The following is a 22881-nucleotide window of genomic DNA, read 5'->3' as shown; positions in this document are numbered from 1 at the left end:
CCATCTTCTTTTCTGGGCTTCTTGAGCTGCTTGGTTAGAGTGTGGGTTGGGCTGCTGCAAGCATCCATATTTTATTAGATGAAAATAAATCTCAAGGGATATTAATTATAATTTTTCAAATTGCAAAAAATCTAAATTTAATTGCAGTGAATTTTATGGAAGAAAAGTGATATTATTCTTATAAATTATATCATATCGGTAAATAAAATTTATATTGTAACAAAATAACATAATTTACATTATTTTTTACCCTCAATTTATATACAAAAAAAACGTGTTAGTTTAATTACTTATTCCACAAAAACAATATTATAAATTTGGTGCACATAAAAAATTACCTGGCGCAGCGTACACTGATTACTCCTCAAAATCCGGCACGTAATTTGTACAAGAAATCAACCCAAATTCCATGGAAAGCAACTATTTGTTTTGATTTTTTTTTGACGGGGGGAAGCAACTAATTAATTTGCACACAATTACAATTTACAGCATGGAGGAAAATTTTTTGTTCATGAATTTCGTTTAGGGCCCTGAGCGCCGGAGATTCTACGAAAATGTGAGGGCACAGATCTAATCCAAGACGAGCCACCAATCATGTCCTCTCTCAGGAAGGGCGCAGCCTCTTGGCTGGAGAGACTGCGCGACCACTTCACTCTCTTGGAGGTGCTTGCACCTGCTCCGTAGCATTTGTACTCCCCGTAATATGCAGTCCTGTAGTAGTACCTTTGCTTGGAGGACTCACCCCAATCATCCCATCCCTCTGGAACTACCACCTTCGACATGTATGTTAGCGCGAAAACCACCCGAGAATACTTCCCCCACGGCCTCCCCAGCACAGCACTCTTCACGCCCGTTATCTTGCACTTCACAAACGTGAACCCCGTCTCCTCCTCCGCCCTCTGCCTCCGCTGCGCCGTTATCGCCCCCATCCCTCGTGCCAGAGAATGCAAATGGCACTTCTGCACTACCATACCTTCATCAATATATTACTAAATTTCTTGAAAAATCATATCGAGTTGGAAATTATTTTATTTTATTTTTATTCTTATAAATTCAAGAAAGAGAAAAAGGGTCTGTGAGTTAGACCTGAAATATTGAGGCTCCGTTCCCAAAAATGAAATCAGTGTCTCCTTCGACGTAGCAATTGGAGTAGTAATGCCTACCCTTGTCATCGAGCAAGGTGTCTTGATGCGACAAAATCCTACAGTTCATGAATGCTGCCCTATCACCTGAAACCCTCAACGCTACCGCTTTCGCTCCCGCTCCATAATTATTCTACGTACCAATATTATTATGTAATTAATTTACAATATATTGGAATATTAAACCAAGAAACACAATTTAGGTTTAATTGTATTTTTCATTCTTTAATTATATCTCTTTCACATTTTAATTCTATAATTTATTAGAGTTGTAAAATAATTATTCACATTTTTTAATTTAAGATTTTAGACAAAATTGACCACAATTTTCAAAATTAGCTTGGAAGTGACGTCATAATTACAGTCAACATTGAACAATATTTCGATAAAATTTATTCTAAAATTGCAAAATTAGAATAGGAAAAGGATCGTTTTACAATTCTAACAAATCACAGGATCAAAGTGTCAGATACTTATAATTATAGGATTAAAAATACAATTAGACATTACTTCTACCTGAATTGTGAGATAACGGGCCATGAAATCAGAAGCCAGAACTGAAAATGTCGGAGACTCAAAAATTTCCCCACTGTCACTCCAAGTGATAATAGTTTTAGTAGCCTCAGTGCCACTCAGTGTTATGAAGGGCTTGTCCGCCGGAACCACAATCTTTTCCTCGTAAACTCCAGGCTTCACCAAAATGAAAATGTGGTCTGAATTATTCGACGGCACGGAATCGATCGCATCTTGAATTTTTCTGTAGTCCCCATTGCCCGATTGATCAACCTCTATAAGAATGGCTGTCGATGGATCTGCATCGCTATCTGCAGCCAGAACGGAAGCTAGTAGAATGACCGAGATAACAATACCACAACCTAGTACCATTGCAACGGAAGAGCTTCAATTCATGACCAAATTAAGCATATAATTGTGTTGTATTCGGACCACATATATTTATAGGCGTGGAAATATGAAATAATTAAAGGGCTTTTTTTAGTTTCTTGCGATGATCAAAGAGGAAGAACAGGCCACGACGTCTCCCTTGTAGAGTGAGGAAATGCAGGCCATTTTGTTGTAAGGAGGAGGCAGGGAAGTATGTAGGTGAATTGAAACATAAGTAAGAGATGTTTGAAAAATAAAACAATGTGGTACGTAACTGCTGTTTTGTTTCATTCAAAACCCTGGATTGTCGGAGTTATGATTTACGTACGTGGGAGATGACGTTGTGGGTTTGATTTTTGTAACTGAATCCTCATTGGAGGAGAGATGGGTCTTTTGATGATGATGGATTTTCAAGTTAGAAAGAATAATGGGAGTGGGTATGGGCTTTGGCCCGAACTTGATTGGCGGAAATGGAACATACCCTTGGTGTCTACGCTTCCATGGAACAGGCAAGAGCAACATTGCTTCTGTCTGAAAACAGGACCCCGATTTTTAAGTACCATTCTTGTCCATGCCAATTTTGCTTCACCCCTACTAAGTTTGGGGATGGCGATTTGAGCTCGATTGTCACACTCAATTAGTAACATTCTTGAAAACTGTCGTAATTCAGATAAATTGGGCTTTTGATGTCCATGTAAGAATTGTTACCCACATTTTGGGGTTTTCAGTGGCCATTCATATATTAAGTAATGCTAAATGTTGTACCTGATATCTTTGACCAGGGGCACAAGTTCTACACTTGTTGTACTCAAATGGATGAATTATTGCATGATTATCTGATTTATTAGGATCAATTTATTTTTGGGTTTTTGGTATTAAGTCCGATATCTAATTTAATTATGGATTATATTTTATTTACTCCGAAAGACCTCAACTCATTACTAACATAAATGACCCGTCACCGATTTGGATTATGCAAATTTGTGGTCCACGCCTTGGGCTTGTTGTTATGTATCAATTCCCAATGGCCAATTGCATTTGTATTAAATTTTATACTCATTTTGACCTTTCAACAGTTCAATTTATTTTTTAATTCTGAATACCCATGAAAATTTTTGTAGTACGAGATTTTTTGACTAAATTATTTTCTCATTATTTTGAATACCAAAGTTCCTACCATAGTAGGTGAAGGAGATTTAACTCCCGGTCGTTTTATTTATCCATTCACAAATGTTCTCAATGGATTTTGAACTTAATATCTATTCAATAAAATATTGAGCCTGCAATCATTGGGGTGTTCCTAAGGGACGAACTTCCCTTGGTTTCAAATGCAGCACCTTATTCCAATTATTTTCAACATTTGTGGTAATTACATATGTAATCATCCTTTTGCAATTAATCCTCACAAGTACACTTAGAGCCAAGTGTACTTGAACTTACCAAGACAACAAGGCGAACTTTTAGGACAGGAAATACAACGGCACTGTGGGTGTGGAGGTCGGATGGGTAGCATCTCCAAAAAGCTTCACCCAAGTGAAATTGCTAAAAGTGTTCAAGAAGACGACATGAATAAGGAAGCTACAGCAGATTGGGGGAGACGTATTGGGCATGCTATAGAGTAAACCAAAGATAACAAAATCATAACTTATTACGACCGTTATCATATCGATGTAAACATAACATTATATATTCAAATATGGGTAATCATAATTTCACTCATAATTTAAATTTTCTTTTTATAAGCTGTTTGTGCCTAGATAGAGGGTTTAACAGACCACCTACTCGTATACTAAGTTCAAAATCTCAAATTACATGGACAAATTTATGAGCAATAAACGAGGAGTACTTACTCCCTATGCAAAATCTCAGTAACAACTTAAATATCCTAACCTAATCAACTCCTGAAAAGTGAAGGAGCCCTTACACAATGTTTGGTTTTGTGTTTTGGCCCATTTTAGAGATGGGCCAAAACACAAAACCTTGTTTGTTTTTGTGTTTTGCACACCTTCACTAGGTGTGCAATTGTAATTTAATTTTTTTTTTATTCTTCTCTTAACATAAATATATATATTATATTTCACTAACAAATAAAATACTATATATACATACACATATATATTACTAAATATATATTAAAAGATATGATTTGACAATGAACAGTAACTCATGTCTCCCAAATCCCAACATCAAACCTACACCACTTATTTTTACATTATTTTATATTATATCAAAACACAAATCCAAACATATCATCTATCTCAAAACACATGCTTACTTATCTCTATTTTTCTCTCTCTATCTCCAAAACACCAAAACAAAAACATCCAAAACATTAATCCAAACATAGTTTTAGTGTTTAAGTACTGATATGCCTCGAGATTCAACCGACTTCCGAGGATGGTGAAACTCCTACGCTAAGAGTTGAGAACTTGAGGAAATGAGCACATAATTAAGATCTATCGATGCTTAACTCAATTTAGGTGTGAGTTCAAAAAGTTAGAGCAAAAATATGGACACTTAGAAAATATAGATCTACCTCATTAATCCTAAATTGTCTGAAGTATTTATAAGAGCCAAGTGTCCATACTTGTATGAATCCACATGTCAAAATGAAGGGGTGTTTTACTCGATTGTTGAGTTGGGTTCGTATTTTTTCTTTTTTTTTCTTTTTAAAATCTTATCTAAAATATGGGAGGAATCAAAATAAAGCCAGAAAATTGCTGACGGAAGGAATATTATAAAACGAAAAGACACTTTTACTTCTCATGGGAACAACCACAACTAGACATTAAAATGTGAAAAGAAAGTTGGAGCATATATATACATATATATTCCAATTTGTGCATAATTTGTAACTAATTGGGGGCTCAAGTATATATGGAATGATAATAAGCTAGTGTCAAATCTGCTGAGCATATGTTTGCTAAAGAAAAAAAAGGGGGTGGGGTGGGGGGGGGGGGGGTTTGTTCATACACCTCATATGTCTATCTCCTTATCTTTTGGAACATTTCATCTCAAAAGGATCACCTATTAATTCCTCCTTTTCCATGCTGATTCAGCTATTTGGAAATCTATTCTCATATGTCTATTTTGATACTTTATTCAAAGATTCTTCCAAATTTTTGGTCCCCAACCTTTCTTATGCATGATTGGACCATTAACATGGAAATAAGACTTCCCCTACTTCCTCACATGTTGCCATGCCATGCCATGTCATTGTCTTTGACTCTTTTTTGCGAGGGTTAGATTAATTTGTATTATTTATGTTTTTTGATTTTTTATCACATGCAATTCTAACATTGTTTCGAGTAATATAGAGTTATCTAATTATGTCTACGGAGCCTATATGATCACTTTACCGCCAGAGCTCCTTCAAATACTCGGGTACCTTTTAGGTCTTCCAATAGAGTTATGATCATTATTGGTGGATGAGTCCATTTACATAATTTTAGCTCTCTTTTACAATTTTCTCCGTATTTTTAACATTTAATGAGTGGGATTTTTTACAGGTTTTGGCCATGCATACACTCTAAAAAATACGTGCTCATATTTAATCAAAGGCCTAAGTCCTGGGCTACTCAGATCAAGCAAATCGACCTCCCAAAAAAGAAAAAAAAGAAAGATAAAGGAGAGAATTTTAATTCCCTTTTCACCCAATTTCTAAGACTTTAGGTTTAAGGGGTTTGGAGTATTTGCATAAGTTTGAATCAAAGAGGTGGAAAATACTACAATTTATCCCTTTGTGTTTTTTAAAATGAAGTAATTTACCTCCCTACCTAAGGAAGTATATTGTTTCATTTTGAAAAATATAGGCGTAAATTGCTATTGTATCTTCATAAGAGGATAATTTGTTCGCTTACAGTATCACAAGGAAGTAAGTCGTATTAAACCCGAAAAATAAATGATAAAACTTCTGAGCTATGAAAGGGTTGCCCTATTTTGATACAGATTCGCGGAGCAGCATATATAGCATGTAGACCTGAATATTACTTAACAAGAAGGGCCCTCCGCCTCCACCTGCACATGGAAGGTATCATCTCAAGGATGTAGCAGATTCACATTTTCAATGTAGTAATTGTAGCATCTATTTTTAGTGCAACCTTTTTGCACCATATGCCATGATAAAAGGTAAAACCAAATAGGGGGAACTATTATTAGTTCATATTGTCCTAATAAGGACATCTAATTTCGTGGGTTTAAACAGTTTTTTGAGAAGACGGCAATCACAGTATTTGTGTGGTTTTAAATGAAGTGGATGCACATGTATTCGTTAAATTCTAATTCTGATCAAATTTGATCGGATCTGAACTAATTATATGACAAGTGTAAGACATTTGCAATGTGATTGGTATACAATTCAAGAAAAGTGACCAATCAAGTGTATCACAATTACTGAATGATTAATTAATTTAATTTGATCGGACTGAGTAAGAATTTTTCGATTAGGTGTAGTTAAGGGTCAGAATTTATGAATGAGAAGTGGGAATCAATGTGGTCATGTTGTATGCATTATTATATATACATATATATATATATAGAAAAGCAATGCTGATGAAGGGGAAGATTTAGTACGATTTTAGGAATCAATTCTACTTCAATGGAAAGACTGTGCGACATAGTGATATATATATATACTGATTAGTTGATTCCAAGCAAGTGGCTAATCATTTCATATGTAAATTAGTTAGGGTATATGTATATTACATCAAATTTGAGGAGAGAACAGTGCAATTATTCCTGATTTATATACGAAAGACCAAAGTCATCCACACTTAAAACTACAAATCCCATTCTCCAGTACCATGAAATGTTAAAAAGTAAAGGGCTGAATAGAAAACTGAGATGCAAATGCGAAAATGATAATATAAAATCAAACTGTGTTCTTGTTAGTATAGCAGCATATCATATATATATATATCGATCACCCTCAAGTAACAACAGCTGCTGTTATGATCTGCTTATGCTGTACAAAACCGACACAAGAGATATCCTAAAAGAATGAAGAAGATAACGGTCGATACATATGCATCTCCTTTGCTAATTTACGGACAAAGACACACAATTACATGGGCAGAGCCAACAACAGAGATATCAACACCCCTTTGGAACCTTGCTCAGAACAGGATAAAATCACCATTTCCAAAACTCTGACTGATCATCATATATATGCTATATATATATATACAACCAAAAAACTCATGGATAAACTTCAAGAAAACAAAGCAAAGATAAACGGAAACGGGTTAATATGTTTCGATCTTTTCAGTCCATTGTTTTACAACTTTCTAGTAAAATTTGCACTAACAAATGAAAAGTATATGGTACTTAATAACAGTAGTAAATCAAAGGAATGAATTGAAGATAAGATTTTTATCTACCTTATTAATTCAGGGAGAATATAGAGCAGTAAACAAAATTGCAACTTGTCGAACGTGCAACTTCGTATTGTCAATCAGATGCAATAAAAAGTATATGATATAGTAAGTCAAATTAAAGTTTTTAATTATTACCAAAGAATATCTATGTCATGTATTTATTTATTTTTGAGGGTATGATTTGGTGATGTTGGCGCATCTATCTTAACTAGTAGGGACTTGGGATTGGGGGGATCTAATCCCACCAGCTGGTTAGAATTCTCTATCTAATCCACTTGCTTCATGACCATGATATCTTGTAAGAACGACAAGAAATGGACTTTTCAACAGTTCATCGAAACCTTTAATGTCGTCTCTTCTTCTTCTTACAGTCTTCCTAGTTGTTTGTGACCCTTTTAAGCACAAGAATCACATATTCTTTTCCATGCCCCCACCCTCAAAAGATGAATAATATTCGTCAACTTGCTTTGCTGCAATCACCTTTTCTTCAGTATATAAAGACTTTGTGTTGCAAAATCATGTTATAACCAACACACTCATAACTAATAATATTTCTCCTTTGACTCGGGCAATATTAATTAGTATATATCTGACTTATTACAAGGGATGGCATCAAGCTCCATGTCTTCATCACGTGGCTCGTCCTCCTCGTGGACACCGAAGCAAAACAAGCAGTTCGAGGACGCTTTGGCCATGTACGACAAGGATACACCAGACCGGTGGCATAACATAGCCAGAGCGGTCAGTGGGAAGACAGCCGAGGAAGTCAGGAGGCATTATGAGGCGCTAGAGAAGGACATTATGAAGATCGAAACTGATCAGGTGCCTATACCTAATTACAAGGCCATGGCCAACGGCAGAGGATATGGCAATGAGCAGAGGTACTGTAGTACTAACTGCTGACAATCAGAATCATTCATTTAAACAGTTGTGTGGTTGCATATATACTTACATAATGCATCAACTGCTTTATGTGCAACAGGCTCCTCAAGAATCTCAAGCTACAGTGATCAACTAATTGCTAGAGTTAAATACTTCATTACCATATACAATGTAATAGTATATGTGGTCTTGCCTGAAGAAGAAGTTCATCTTCTGTTTCTTACTCTACCAGTCTTATTCCAAGAAACATTAAAACTGTACTGGTAGCAATGAATGTTTCTCTCTCTAGAAGCTTAAGTGCAGAATCAATAAGATGCATATATCATGTGGTCATCACATCTTGTAACATGTTGTGTCAAAGTGTATAATAGTCCTATGTTTGTCCCCTTGTGTCTTTGAATTTCATGCATGCCTTAATTTGTTGTTGAGGATGGTTATTACTCAAAACCAAAAGTAACTAAATAAATTGGAGTCATTTATCATGAAAGATGGAGATGCGGGGTATCGATCCCCGTACCTCTCGCATGCTAAGCGAGCGCTCTACCATCTGAGCTACATCCCCTCCATATCTTGCTTTCTTCCTCAACCCAAATTTTCACCGTTTGTACGAGAGATAAAAATATTGAAAAAATAAATAAATTAGATACACAGAAACTACTTAAGAAATAAAATATTATTTATAATAATCCGTAAAAGACAATAAAACGATCCAAATGACAACTTCAGCTGGGGCCAAAGCATACATTCTAGTATTTCAACTCCGCTGACAAAGACAAAAAAGTTCAAATTCAGAAACTGAGTTGTATTTATTAGACAAAAGTAGTACAGTCTTCTAATTAATGTTCTTGTACTAAAATAGAAATTATCTTTTCCTATTTTTAAGTACTCCAATTTTAGCCGTCAACTTCTTTTTTATATTGGGTTTTAGGTGAAAAATGAAAATATACAATTTTCAATATGTATTTTTTGAATTTTTTTGTTTTATCTTTTATCTTTTTAGAGCAGCAAATAAGTCATATAACTTTTTTAATTTTTTGCTATTCTGGTCCTTCAATTACCCGAGTTTACAAATATTGTGAGAAAAAAATATGTGTCTTGCACGTGCTTTTTTCAATTTGGGGTTCTTGTTCCCACTGGTCAATTTTTTGGAAGCAAGTTAATCTTTGATTCTGTATTTTTTTGCATCCTGATGTTTCAATCTTTTATCTTTTTAGGGTAGCAAATAAGTCGCATAACTTTAAGTTTTTCGCAATATTTTCAAGTCGGGTTGCCTCAGTTGCAACTTTCCGTCTACCTTAATTTAACTAGTAAATTTAAATTTTTACTATATTTATTTAACTAAATAAAATAGAATACAAAATGAATCATATTTAATAAAAATAAATTATTCTTAAATATGCATGAATAAAAATTTAATTGATGGTAAATTAACTTTAAAGAGTGGTGGAAAAATAAATATAGTTGAATGTATTTTTATCTAAACATATTTTGCCTACCAGTGATCGTTTCTATTAATTCCTCTCACTTAATTAGTAGTATAAATATTAGATAACGAGTAATTCTATTTATTTCATAATTTATTATTCTTCTTGAAGTATATATAGATGGGGAATTATTTGGAATTGATTTTGGTATTGAAATTTTTTGGATCCAATCAAGCAAGTGTTTACTGAACGTCGTTAAATCATGAATTCGAGTCTTATATAATATTTAAATATTCATCTCAGTTGTTATTATTAATTTATTGTTGATATATAACAATATATATATATAATATAGTACTGATAGCTTCATCAAAGTAGGCCATGGATTGAACACAGCGCAGCACCTGTGAGCGCATTAATCGCCTCTAGAATTTATGACATCAATAGAAATATTGGATCATGGTACGTACATGAAATCAAAGAACGTTAATGAAACAAAATATCTATGGAAAACATCAACTTATTATTCGAGGAATTTGAATACAAAGTTGTACTTAATTGGTACCAACGTACAAGGATCGGAGCATGCATATTCAGACAATTAATGTTAAATTCTTCCCAGCTAGTGCTGTCCCAATATATAAATTTGGAATTTTGAAACCCTAAATTTGTAATTCTTGGGGAGTTTTCTTGGAAGATGTCTTGTTATTGTGCATCCATACTTTGAAAACCTGTCTCTTAACCCCAATTTCAGCACAAAACCTCTGCAATTCTGTGTCATCTTCTCTCGGAATCCTCCACCCCAGCTTCTCCGCAAACCCCATCATCTTCTCCTTCTGCTCCGCCGTGAATTTCGTACGGAACCGCTTCTTGTTGCCAAACTGCACCGGTGGTGGCGGCGCCACCGCGTGTGAATGGAAGGCGTTGAAGTTCAGCTCCTCGCTTGACGAGTCAGTGCCGATGCTTCCACCTCCCCCGCCGCAGAAGGCCATTTTCACCGGCTGCACCATTGAGCCGGCCCAGTGAGCTAGGCCGCCGCGGACATGGTGCTGGGCCAGGGAGGCAGAAGGGAGAGGAGGCGGGAGGTGGAGAGGGTGCACCATGGCAGCTCCTCCGTGGTGCTCCTTGCGGTGGAAGTTACGGTGGCAATTGCAGGCGGCGCATTTTAGGGCTTCGAGAGTTCCTTCATCGCCGCTGGGCATGAACTCCCCGCAGCCGTCGGTGACGTTTCCTCCGATGTTGGCGGCGTGGTTCTTCAAGCACTCGCGGTAGATCGTTCTCGGGTTGGTGGGCCTGGATATGGATCCGCCGCAATCCGGGTCCAGGAGTCTTGTTTTTTCCTGTCGGGAAATGGGGTTTTCGAGTAGGCTATGGTTGTAGGCGGCTGAGGAGGTTTGCGTTCTCATTCCCTTCTCTTCACCTGTACTTAGCGACATTATTGTTGTACTCAACAAACCCTAAAAATTTCTCGGGCAAGAACAAAAACCTTCTTACCAAGTGTGTGTTTTCTAGTGTTAATGACACTAATTATCAGACATTACAGTCTTAACTACTAATTAACTGTAAATTCCCAGCTTATGATCTTGATCATATCATCTTTCTGTCTGCTAATCCCACCAACAAACAACCCTTAACTGATTCCTTGTCATGAAAAACAAGACCCTAATTAATAATAAGAGAATTGAAACAAGAAAAGCCCTCAATGGGCAAAAGTTGTAAGAGAAATGCACAAAAACACTGCAAAAACCATCTCAAAAATCTTGAAAAATTAACCACCGGAATTAACGGCCGCTGGCAGTCCTAAACACTACACTTGCCAAACCTAAAAACAAGAAGAAGAAGGGCTAGTCCTGAAATGTAAGATTATAGCAATGGGCCGGAAAAGAATTGGACAAATGAGAGGCGGGGTGGGGTTGAGTGTGTTGCAGAGGTTCCAACAGCCAACCAAGTATCCAACAAGAGACAAGTTGGTTGCTTGTGATGAAGCTAAGGAGAAAGAAAGAAAGAAGGGAAAGGAAAGAGAATGAGGGGTAGAAAAAAGTGATGATGAGATTAATTAAGAAAATGGATGATCTGAAATGAAATGAAAAAAAGAAAAACAACAACCGACAAGGTCATGTTCCTCCTCTCCCACGCCCTGCCACTTGGTCCCATCCCACACCCTTCATTATTGCTCTTTCCCACACACTTCCCTCCCACGTACCCTCTTATTTCCTTTTCACTGTTTAACACTTCAAAACCCCCAAAATATGACGCCAATAATGCATGGTATTTTCTGCCCGATTTGACCCTTCTCCTTCCTCTCTTCACCCACTTATTCTCTTTTCCGGGTAAAAACACCACCACTCCACTCCACGCCATTACAGCTATATAAAATAAAACTGATCAAGGCTTTAACCCTTTTGGGATAGTTATAAATTATGTAAACCACAAAGTAATTTCATACATGCTCTATATATATGTAGGTATGAAATTATTAAATTTATTTAATTTGCATTGTAATGTCATTTTCTCTGCATAATGTCACGGACTTGTGCGTTGTGTCGTCGCTCTTACAATAAATTTGAGCGTGTGCTAGTATACATAAATATATCTAATAAATACATCAATACTAAATTTAAAATCCTATGCACTCAATGGAGACCATTCATCCCAATAAATTATACATAGAGCATAATCATACTATATATTCTTTTTAAATATTATTAAATTACTAATAATTGGAATAATACTAAAATTAAGAATGGCATGCAGCATTAATAGTAGTTAGTGTGTGTGAATAAGGTGTTGGTGCGAAGTGTAAAGGCTATATATAGAAGTGAGGTGTGCAAGTGTAGCAGGGAGGGTCCCCCACCCCCCAACCCGCCAGGCCCCATACTTTCCTCACCCAATGTGTTTCACCTTTCTGTCTTTCCACTTCGCTGCCTCTGTTTCTCCATCTATGTCCACTACTGTACGCTTCACTACTTGCCAACCTAAGACCTTCAAAGGCCCGTTTACTTTGAGTATTCTATTAAATGATTAATAAAATTATTTTCAATTAAATAGATGAAAAAACAAAAGTTTTGAATAAATTATAATTTGTTTACTTAGATGTATTCTTGATCAAGATAAAGTCTAGTCATTTGTTTATTTTGATTGATGCATATGAGTTGAGCGTGAAATTACAATTAAATCCTTTAAGACATATTATGGTCATTAGTATAATCCATCCCACCTCTCGAAGTGAGATAAGTTATGGAGGTGGAATAGTGATTAGTACAGGACCCATGATCTAACATCACTAAAAAAAATGATTATTGGCTACAATTTTAATATTTATTAATTAAAAATCATAGTAAATAATTTTTATCAATCATGGTTAAGTAAAATCGTTGCTAATTAAACATAAATTTTTCATCAAAAAAAAATTTGTCATGGCTAAGAGCCTTGGTAAAAATATTTAGCCATAGCAAATGTTTTAGCCATCCTCGTAGATACCACGGCTAACAACCGTTGCATGACTATGGTCAATAACTATTTGCTACGATTATTTTATTTTTAACTATGACAATTGATTATGATTACATGTTACATTTTTTTGTAGTGTATCAAAGCCTACCTCAATATAAATACTATATTAAGTTATACTATTTTTTTATTTAAGTTAATAAATCAAAATAAACGGGATTTAATTGAGCTTTATTTAATGTTTATTATATTATAGATTTTAATCGGTAATTTATTTTATATTTTTCTATTTAATTTAATTAAATAAATAATATAGGATAAAGGTGTTAGCTGTCTATCTGGCATTCTGCTCTCTATGCTATTTTTGATAGTGTTCCATTTATTCAGACAACTTGGTGAGTTGGGCACATTCTTGATCAAGAAGGCCATGTATATATACATTTCAATTTTTATGTTGCGGGATTCAAATTGAGTGATTCGAATAAAAATAGGTAGATATATGGACATTTTGGCACTTCCAATCTTTTAAATTAAAAAAAAAAAAATTACCCCACTCCAAAGTAGGGGCAAAATGGGTTTTTCAGGTTTATATGGGGTAGGTATGGTCACTCTCATCCCCTCTTGTGGTCCACATACATTAACAGGCCTAATTGTTTTGGGCTTTAAGGCAATGAAAATCTACAAAAATATTCTTAACGGACCCCTGCCCCAAAACATTATCCGACATGTATATGGGCAATATGGCTTCCACTCTCTTCTTTCTATGATGTCCGAGTCCTATGTGAGGAGATGGGATCAAAGTATGAAACCACTTTTCATAGAAACCCCAAACAAACATTGGTAGAGAGATCCCGTATCATCATATCACATTATAATGGAAACAACTTCACATTGTTTAATGAGGGAGGATACGTACGGCCATCTACAACAACCTTTTTGTGGCATCTACATGTTTAAATTGGGGACATGTATACATATTCATCACCATAATCAACCCGCCTCTCATTTTATGCCAAAGTCTTGGAAAATTGTTAATAATATTGATTTATTGGAACAATTACGCCATCTTTCTCTAAAGTTTGGTGGAGTTACACGTAAATTTTCTTACATTTAATATTCTTGACGTTTGTTTTCGTCCAACAAATAAATCAGTTCGTTAATCAAAACTAACAGCAAATACCCCCTCATTTATTGCAAAATCTTTTCTAATTAAAATACTCTTGTAAGGGTGAAGATCCTACTCACATGCAATAAAGCGTGTGATGATGTATAAGGATAGTTTGATAAATATATACATATATATATATTTAACTTGTAATAAGTCAATAGAAAATTAATTGGGGATAATTATGAGTTTTCATTCAATTTTTTGCTAGTATTAGCAAATTCATGTGAATTTTACCTAATCTATTTATTGGACGAAAATAAATATCAAAAGTATATAACTAAATTTAATTTTTTGAATTATAAAAAATTTATATCTAATTACATCAAACTTCAAGCTAAGTTGATGTAACTATCCCTAATTTCTTTCTCTAAAATTACCCGTAGAAACAAAAAAGAATATGTAGATTTGAGGATTTGGGTGGCCTTCAGTTTCAAGACTTAGTCCTCTAATAAAGTTCAAAGTCAATCCATTGAGCTGATTTTTTATTTTCTCTTTTGATGAATAATTCCATTTTTTTTTCCTGATAGATGATAACTAATTCTCCAAATATGTTTGAATTTAATAGTTAAGATTGAATTTTTTCAAAATAAATTTCAAATTCTAAGTTCTTATAAATTATATCGATATATTAATTGAATCGATGTTTTATCATTCTTTATTGCATTGATGTATTTTCAATATATTATTTAATATATAAAAATATTGATATAATGATATACGTACTGTTTAAAAAACTATATGTATATATCTAATAGACGAAGTTATTCCACCCAACTAAACATCCGGATAGTTTTAAAAAAAATTCAAAGTACACGGATAGTTTGGAAAGACTAATTTAATTACATGAATTGAAACTTTTTGAAACAAATCATATACCCAAGATTGAAATAAATTTGATGTTCATAGTTACAATATGATTTGAAGGGCTCACGTTTATCACTTAGGTTGTCTTTCCTAGTATAATTTTTCATTTGTATTAGTACTTACTGTTCTTCCTGTATCAATTTGCATTTAAAATTTATATAATTACTTGTGCTTAGGCAATTAGGCCAGGTCCTAGTCTTTCTTAATTTGATTAAAGTTGTTGCACTAAGATTTGTTTTCTCTGTTGTCTCTATGTCCAAATTTACACAAATTTGCAGCAGCTAAGAGATTCGTTACCTGTCGTCTCTTTGTCAGATCATGGTGTCAACTAAGCAAGAATTCATGGAGCCCAACAAAATATTTCCCTTCACCAGCTTAGCTGCCAATCCAATCCCATAATAAAAATAATAATGGCCGCCAGCTAAAAGGTACATAAAAATCTTGTCCACGTTAAACATATGGTTCGGACACGACTGTTCAGACAGGTTTCCCATCTCTTAATTCTCATCCTTTCCGAGGTCGTCTTCAATTCAACTGCTACTCTAAGAACCAGAAAAGAACGGCTTTTCTGATCTCGTACTGTACTGAAGAACAGCCAAGAATCAGTTTTTGAATTTGGGTTTTCTATTTGCTTGAATTGGATTTTCTTCAACTCTACTGCAACTACAAGAAACCAAAAAAAAGAAGAGTCTATTGATCTCGTAGGGTTTTCAAGACCAATCAAAAATCATTTCTTGAATCTGGGTTTTTGCACTTTCTTGGATTCGATCTTTTCGTGGCGGAAAGGAAAAGGAGAAAGGAAAGATGAGTTTCAGAGATGAGGTAGAAGATGGGAGGGGAGATCTGAGGAAGCCATTTCTGCATACAGGGAGTTGGTATCGGATGGGCTCGAGGCAGTCTAGTATGACAGCCTCGGCCCAAGCTATCAGGGACAGTTCTATCTCAGTCCTGGCCTGTGTCTTGATCGTGGCTTTGGGTCCTATCCAGTTTGGTTTCACTGTAATGTTCTCCTTATCATTTGCTTTCATTTTCTTTACTGCTCTTTTTGGATTATTTGATCAATGACTGTTTGATTGCAAGAGGTAGAGATTTGAACTTGACCAAACTGATTGTTTTTTTGTTGCAAGAAGTTGAAATAATTCTGAACTCGAGCAAGAACTCGAAGCCCGTGTAAGGTGCTTAATAGGATGACTATTGTCACAGAATTGTACTTTATAGGGCTTGATTATCATGGAGTTGAGGGAAATGTTGTAGTTCTTGATGTTGGTTTTTAGATGAGTGCTCTGATTTAGATTGCTCTTCGTTTCTGAATTTCTATTAGCAGCTTATGAGAATTCATCTGTAACAGAATGAGTGGGTGAGTGGGTGTGTATTGGGTTTCTGAGACTAGTTTGACAACTTTGAATTGAGGTTTGTGTGTGCTTCGCTATAAAACTGAGAGTGATTGCAGATAGAACCCAAAGTATGTCTTTTCTGCCTGAACTAATCACACGGATGTAAAATTGAACTTGATAGGTTGGGCTTTATTGTGACTCTAGACATATTTCTTACTCTTGAAATTTTGAAATGGTTAATTTGGTCGGGAGTTTGTATTAGTCTTAGTCGTGTTTGTGAAAGTATTGGGTAGTACTCTGATCCTGGGATACTTTTGGTGGCACATGGCTAGAGTCTCACATTTGGGATTGATATGAAAAGAATTTAACCCTTAACGGAAGAAAATTTTCTATTTCCATTAGTCTCAATCCCATGCCACGAAATTTAATTGTTTGTGTATACGATGTTTCTTTTTCCTCCTATCAGTATGTATGCTACTAATATGAGTTGAACCAACAAACATAAGTTGTATTAACTTTCTATTCTTTTCTTCATAAAGTGTGGTTACTCTTCACCAACACAATCTGCTATCACCCAAGATCTCAAGCTTACAGTCTCACAGGTTAGTGAATGTAAACTTTTTCTTGCTTCGTTTTTGCAGCATTGTTAATTTTGTACAATAACAATGATTGATTGGTACAGTTCTCCTTATTTGGTTCTTTATCGAATGTGGGAGCTATGGTTGGGGCAATAGCTAGTGGTCAGATTGCTGAATACATAGGTCGAAAGGGGGTATGTGTTGTTTCACCGATCCGAGTTTGTTCTTTGCATTTCTTTGTTTCAGATTTTGCACTGAATGATAAAGACTTGATTTATTTGTTAACTTGCAGTCGTTGATGATTGCTGCGATACCTAATATCATTGGTTGGCTTTCCATATCATTTGCAAGAGTGAGATTTTCAGACCCTTTTGTTAGTATCCCGCCTCTTTTCTAGGCAGCTTTTTGGTTCTTATTAGTTTTGCACATTGAATTTAGGACTCCTCGTTTCTTTACATGGGAAGGTTGCTGGAAGGATTTGGTGTGGGTATAATCTCTTACACGGTAACTACCGAGCTGGTTCTTCTGAACTTTATTACTGTCCTGCTAGATTTATTTATGATTTAATCCGTGTTATAATTTGAATCAGGTGCCTGTATACATAGCTGAGATAGCGCCACAAAATCTGAGAGGGTCACTGGGCTCAGTGAACCAGGTTTGTTGGTGTTAATAACTTTTGTTCCATGTAGAACTGCTTCACTACAAGATCCGACTGAAGTTTACTTAATTCTATGATGTAGCTCTCTGTGACAATTGGAATTATGCTGGCATATCTACTGGGACTATTCGTCAGTTGGAGAGTGCTTGCAGTTCTTGGTAATTCTCGTCAGAGAATTTTGTTAGGAATCCATAATATACAGCTTTATTCTATTCTCGGAAATAGTATGACATTGTTGGTTTGAGGCTTCTCGACTTCTTTAATTAGTTGCTTTGTGGTGAATAAGCTGTCAAAAGTTTGCAACAAGGATCCCAGCGGGTGACTAATGTTCATCTTATTGCAGGAATATTGCCTTGTCTGATACTGATACCGGGACTCTTTTTCATCCCAGAATCTCCTCGGTGGCTGGTGAGGCTACAAAGGAGCTTATTTTATCCCAAGTCCACTTTTAGCGTACATACAGGCACTAACATACTTCTGTTACGTGAAAATTAGGCTAAAATGGGAATGACAGAAGATTTTGAAGCATCTCTGCAAGTACTTCGGGGGTTCGACACTGATATTACCGTTGAAGTAAATGAAATCAAGGTACATTTTCTAGCATCGATTTACAAGACCTGTAACGGAGGGCACATGAGCGTGCTCTTTCTTGCGTTGCATTATTATATTATTTGGTCCATTCATTTATCTTCCTTCTTGGTCTAGGACATTTTGTCAATTTCTTAAAAAACACGGAATTGTAAGAATGTTTTTTGGGGTTGCAGAGGTCTCTAGCTTCAACAAGCCGAAGAACGGCGATCCGCTTTGCAGATTTCAAAATGAGAAGATATTGGTTGCCCCTAATGGTGCATAAATTTTGTCAAGGCCTCTGATTTTCCTTTGGTTATGTTGCATGTGTAGAGCTCACATGCTTACTTTTGGTTTCTCGTTTCCTGCAGATAGGAATCGGTTTACTTGTTCTCCAACAGCTATCAGGAATTAACGGCGTTATATTCTATTCCAATAATATATTTGAATCTGCTGGTGAGTAGAAGTATTATCCTTTTCCTGAAACAGGGGATGGGTCAATGTTATTTCGTTGTACAACTTGTGACTATAGGAGTATTATCTTATATAGTTTGAAACGAATTCCCCTTAGTCTTTCTCCTAGTACTCCGTGGTTTGACTTGAAGAGCTTTGGTGTTTGAACAGGGATCTCATCGAGCAATGCTGCAACAGTAGGTGTCGGCACTATTCAGGTTAACCTTACAGAAATTTTACTTGCTCACATGGAATTCTTATTAGTTGTTCTAAATTGTTCCAAAGATCTAAACAATGGTTTTTTGTTTAGGTTATTGCTACTGCAGTGGCTACATGGTTGGTGGACAGAACAGGCCGTAGGATTCTGTTAATTGTGAGTTAAATAAGTACGATATGGTTTCTAATGTGTACAAGTTATTAGATTATCTTACAAAGATGGAAGTACTCGTTTCAGGTATCCTCGGCTGGAATGTCTTTGAGCCTCCTGGTAGTTGCCGTGGCATTCTTTTTAAAGGTAATAGTAGAACATAGAAATATTCTAACAAACACTCGTAGTTTATTTTTCTCCTGTCGTGCCACTAATTGGTACCTCTGCTTTCTTAAACTTGTCTTAAGGGCTTAGTTTCTGCGGATTCTACACTGCATGGCATCTTGGGAATCCTATCCGTAGTTGGGGTGGTGGTATGTATTCTTACAGATGCAGAAGTATAGTATGATATATGAAATTTTGTTTGACAAAGCTGCTAACTTAGTTCAACTGACATTTTTGCAATTTTAGTGCATGATCATCTCTTTTTCACTCGGAATGGGGCCTATTCCATGGCTTATAATGTCTGAGGTAGTGTCTTTCTTCCTGTCTTACACAGTATACAGAGAAATTTCCATGAAATGCTCCATATTTTTGCACTCGGATAATGCAGAAAACATCTTTTATCTTCCGACCACTGTTCAAATGTAAAAACATTCAACATTGTGAATTTCACTTATAATGTCTTATATCATATCATTATATTGCAGATTCTGCCGATTAAAATCAAAGGCCTAGCTGGAAGCGTTGCAACTTTGTTCAACTGGTCCTTCTCCTGGGCCATTACCATGACTGCACCTCTGCTACTGGCCTGGAGCAGTGGAGGTTTGTGAAATTACGTCCCTCTATAATTTCATTTTTCCACGTGTTTACTCCTGTTTATGACTACGCAACTACTATTAAAATACATATTCAGGATTTTGTAAGAAAGAGAACGTCGCTATTAACAAGACGGGATAATTACAAAAACACTATTCGAAAGATTCAAACATATTACAAATAAGTCCTTCAATTTTCAAAAATTACAATTACACTCCTCGAAACTATGTTTTGCATTACGAACGGGATTACGTTGTCAATGTTTTCCTGAAAGAAAACTCGTGTAGCAGTAGCATGTCCCTTAGCATTCTTACCCAGCTGAACTAATCATTTTAACATGAAACTAACCGAGTATTTCTCTGTCTTAACAGGAACCTTCACTCTATACACAGTCATGTGTGTATTCACTGTTGCATTTGTGGCAATTTGGGTTCCGGAAACGAAGGGAAAGACATTAGAGGAGATCCAGTTCTCCTTCAGATGAGATTCTTTTCTCAGTTTTGCATCATTTTTTCCACATTTACCTCTGTATTGCCGTTCTGTTGGGATGGTCTGTCGTTCATATGAACTGCGTTGGCGTAAGAGATGGATGTCAATATTGTCTTTGTTACTGAGTTTCTAGGTGGGAGAATTTTGGGCTGCTTGAAATGTTTATTCCAAGGTAAAGCTTTGGATGCCTGTGGGTATTTGTAAAATTTAACTTATTATTTTATAAATAAATAAATTTCATTATCATCTCCCTTTGTCTATTAATTATTATTGATTCTGAAATTTGAGACAGTTACGACCATTCATGTCCTAGAGCACGCAACTTGTGCTGCCCTCGGCCTCCAACAAGCTCCGCCTATCAATTGAACGATGATACTCGGAAACTCGGAGCAACATGCGACCAAAAACTGTCCTCCCGAGACTTCAAATTTATAAAACGTATTCTTCTTAAGACACTAAATTACAGTTCAATAGAGGCCAGTATACATTGATGTGGGTAATTTTCAAAAGACTAAAATGCCCCTACTTTTAAAAAGATTTTGCAGTGAAATGTCAGGATCTGCGCATAAAGGAGCGGGTCGGGTTGGACCCGGATCAATTGACCCGTTTGCCGAAATAGTTGTTGGATTACCTGACACCAGCACATCCAGATGATGCCACGTGGCACCATAATATGCAGTACCGTACGTTATAAATACTTGCATTTATGAATATTTATGCAAGTGTATTTTATCATGTTTTAGATCTCATTCGCCCACTACTAATTGATTTCGACCCCACTTTATAACTTAAGTATTGGAAGACCTTAGTTGGGGGATGCCCAGCAAGTCTAACGTGTGTTCCATTCTTAAGATCCACTCGTAAGAAGCTCAAAGAGAGATTTAGCGACCCGATTTCAAAGTACTAGATTCAGGACCCGACCCCAAATTGTGCGATCTGTATCATATATGCAATCGGCGTACAGTTTTAATATGCTAAGAGACCACTTTTATGGGTTACCTATCGATGCAATATATATATACAGCTAATTAAGTATCAAAGTTAGCTAGGAAGAAGAAAGAGAACAAACAACTACTTCCTCACTTACTACAAACTCTAAACTCAATTTATTTCATGCGACTTTATTAAAAAAAAAAAAAGTACAACCGCCTTCCATCAAGGAATCAAATGACAAGCCCGAGATTGGCGGGAGTCACCAATGCGTGCATGTCCCAAGTAAAATCACGGCCGTTTATCCTTGCCAAGAACCAGCCTATCGGCCGGTTTCATTTTCCGGGCGTGGGCGTAATTCTTCAGATGAAAGTTAACGAAAAGTGCCAAAAGCGACGTCGTGAACAGGGTGCTGAACCCCCAGGCCCCGAACCCGGAGCAACCCGACCCTGTAAAGTGGAGGTACAGCATCAAACCCGAAACCAGATATCCATACAAAAACTGCGTAATCTGGCAATTTGTCACCATCCTCTTCCACCCGGGTCGAAGCCCTATAGCTGACAGAAGGTAGTAGGCGTACATTAGCACATGCACGGCGGCGTTGGTCACCAGCCCCACCGGCATCAGCGTCTGGGCCGCTGCCAGCCACAGGTAGCACATTACCGGCACCACCGCGTGATGGTAGACGTGGAGGAAGGAGAGGCGACGTGAGCAGGACCCACTGAGGAGGATTAGGAGCGTGTCGACGAATTCGAGGATCTTAGAGAAGTAGAACACGTGGGCCCAGAAGAACGTGGGCCCACGCGGCGTGGTGCTGCCTGCGGGGAAGCATATACACCAGCTAGGGTTGTCGGGGGGCGTTTGGTGGAGCACGGAGAGAGCGCAGCCCACGGCCATGACGCCGGAAAGAAGGCAGAGGGTGGCGTTGTGGAAGACGGCGGCGAGGCGGAGGGCGGAGGAGGGGAGGGTGGGAAGGATGGGGTAGCGGTGGAGGAGGAGTGTGAGGGAGAGGTAGAAGGTGACGGTGATGGAGAGGAAAAGGGGGGAGGCGCCGGGTGATTGACGGGGCTTCCACTCGTATTGGGTGATGATTGGGTGGTCGACCAGCCAGTAGTGAACTGCGCGGTAGAGAGTAGCCATCAGGAGCCGCCGGAGAATGGCAGGTTTCGTTCAAAATCACCACAGCTTTTATGTTAAGACTATGCAACGTATATAAGAAAGAAGTGTTCTAATTAAGAGCTTAACATTTGGGTTAAGTACTAAGTAGTTGCCGCCATTAATGGCCCGTTGCGGCGTTGGAGCACACTCAATCTGGATGATCATAATTTTAATATTATCTTATGTCACACCTCGTTTTTATATGTATTTAATAAATAACTTCTTTATAATTTACAGTATATATTATAAGCTTAAATATATAAATTAATAATATTATATTTGTTTAAAAAAATTAATTTAAAAGTATTATTGACACAATAAAAAGATGATGTAGTGGTGCTGCAAATTGTTGTTTGTTAATAAAAAAGAGCAATATCGCAAATCTTTGCTTGTGAGTAAAA

The 22881-nt window shown here is 36.6% G+C and overlaps 5 protein-coding genes and 1 non-coding gene across 6 annotated transcripts; 2 read left to right on the top strand and 4 right to left on the bottom strand.

The window, feature by feature from the left end:
* Positions 1-334: 334 nt before the first annotated feature.
* On the bottom strand, positions 335-2215 carry PE11 (pectinesterase 11). Its single transcript, XM_011076299.3, has 3 exons — positions 1659-2215; positions 1087-1275; positions 335-959 (listed from the first exon to the last, which is right to left on the bottom strand). Exons 1-3 carry the CDS (start codon positions 2025-2027, stop codon positions 510-512), a joined length of 1008 nt encoding a protein of 335 aa, XP_011074601.1. The 5' UTR covers positions 2028-2215; the 3' UTR covers positions 335-509.
* A 5627-nt stretch (positions 2216-7842) lies between these two features.
* LOC105159249 (protein RADIALIS-like 3) lies at positions 7843-8666 on the top strand. The gene is made up of 2 exons (XM_011076251.3): positions 7843-8280; positions 8382-8666. Exons 1-2 carry the CDS (start codon positions 8006-8008, stop codon positions 8407-8409), a joined length of 303 nt encoding a protein of 100 aa, XP_011074553.1. The 5' UTR covers positions 7843-8005; the 3' UTR covers positions 8410-8666.
* A 104-nt stretch (positions 8667-8770) lies between these two features.
* Positions 8771-8843, bottom strand: TRNAA-AGC (transfer RNA alanine (anticodon AGC)). Its single transcript has one exon. It is a non-coding gene; the product is annotated as a tRNA-Ala (tRNA).
* Positions 8844-10209: 1366 nt separating this feature from the next.
* On the bottom strand, positions 10210-11784 carry LOC105159248 (zinc-finger homeodomain protein 2). The gene has a single exon (XM_011076250.3). The coding sequence runs from the start codon at positions 11139-11141 to the stop codon at positions 10368-10370; it is 774 nt and encodes a 257-aa protein (XP_011074552.1). The 5' UTR covers positions 11142-11784; the 3' UTR covers positions 10210-10367.
* Positions 11785-15458: 3674 nt separating this feature from the next.
* On the top strand, positions 15459-20638 carry LOC105159247 (sugar transporter ERD6-like 6). The gene is made up of 18 exons (XM_011076249.3): positions 15459-16186; positions 17061-17123; positions 17204-17293; positions 17392-17451; positions 17538-17603; positions 17689-17754; positions 17840-17915; positions 18101-18165; positions 18253-18345; positions 18522-18602; positions 18696-18780; positions 18949-18995; positions 19088-19150; positions 19232-19291; positions 19393-19458; positions 19556-19615; positions 19795-19909; positions 20275-20638. Exons 1-18 carry the CDS (start codon positions 15992-15994, stop codon positions 20385-20387), a joined length of 1464 nt encoding a protein of 487 aa, XP_011074551.1. The 5' UTR covers positions 15459-15991; the 3' UTR covers positions 20388-20638.
* A 773-nt stretch (positions 20639-21411) lies between these two features.
* LOC105159246 (fatty acid elongase 3-like) lies at positions 21412-22628 on the bottom strand. The gene has a single exon (XM_011076248.3). The coding sequence runs from the start codon at positions 22460-22462 to the stop codon at positions 21614-21616; it is 849 nt and encodes a 282-aa protein (XP_011074550.2). The 5' UTR covers positions 22463-22628; the 3' UTR covers positions 21412-21613.
* Positions 22629-22881: the final 253 nt, after the last annotated feature.

This window comes from Sesamum indicum, linkage group LG3 (assembly GCF_026168435.1).
Source record: "Sesamum indicum cultivar Baizhima isolate 11 linkage group LG3, ASM2616843v1, whole genome shotgun sequence".
NCBI lineage: Eukaryota > Viridiplantae > Streptophyta > Magnoliopsida > Lamiales > Pedaliaceae > Sesamum > Sesamum indicum.
Note: the sequence above shows the minus strand (reverse complement) of the source record. Positions and strands in the feature narration are given on the sequence as shown.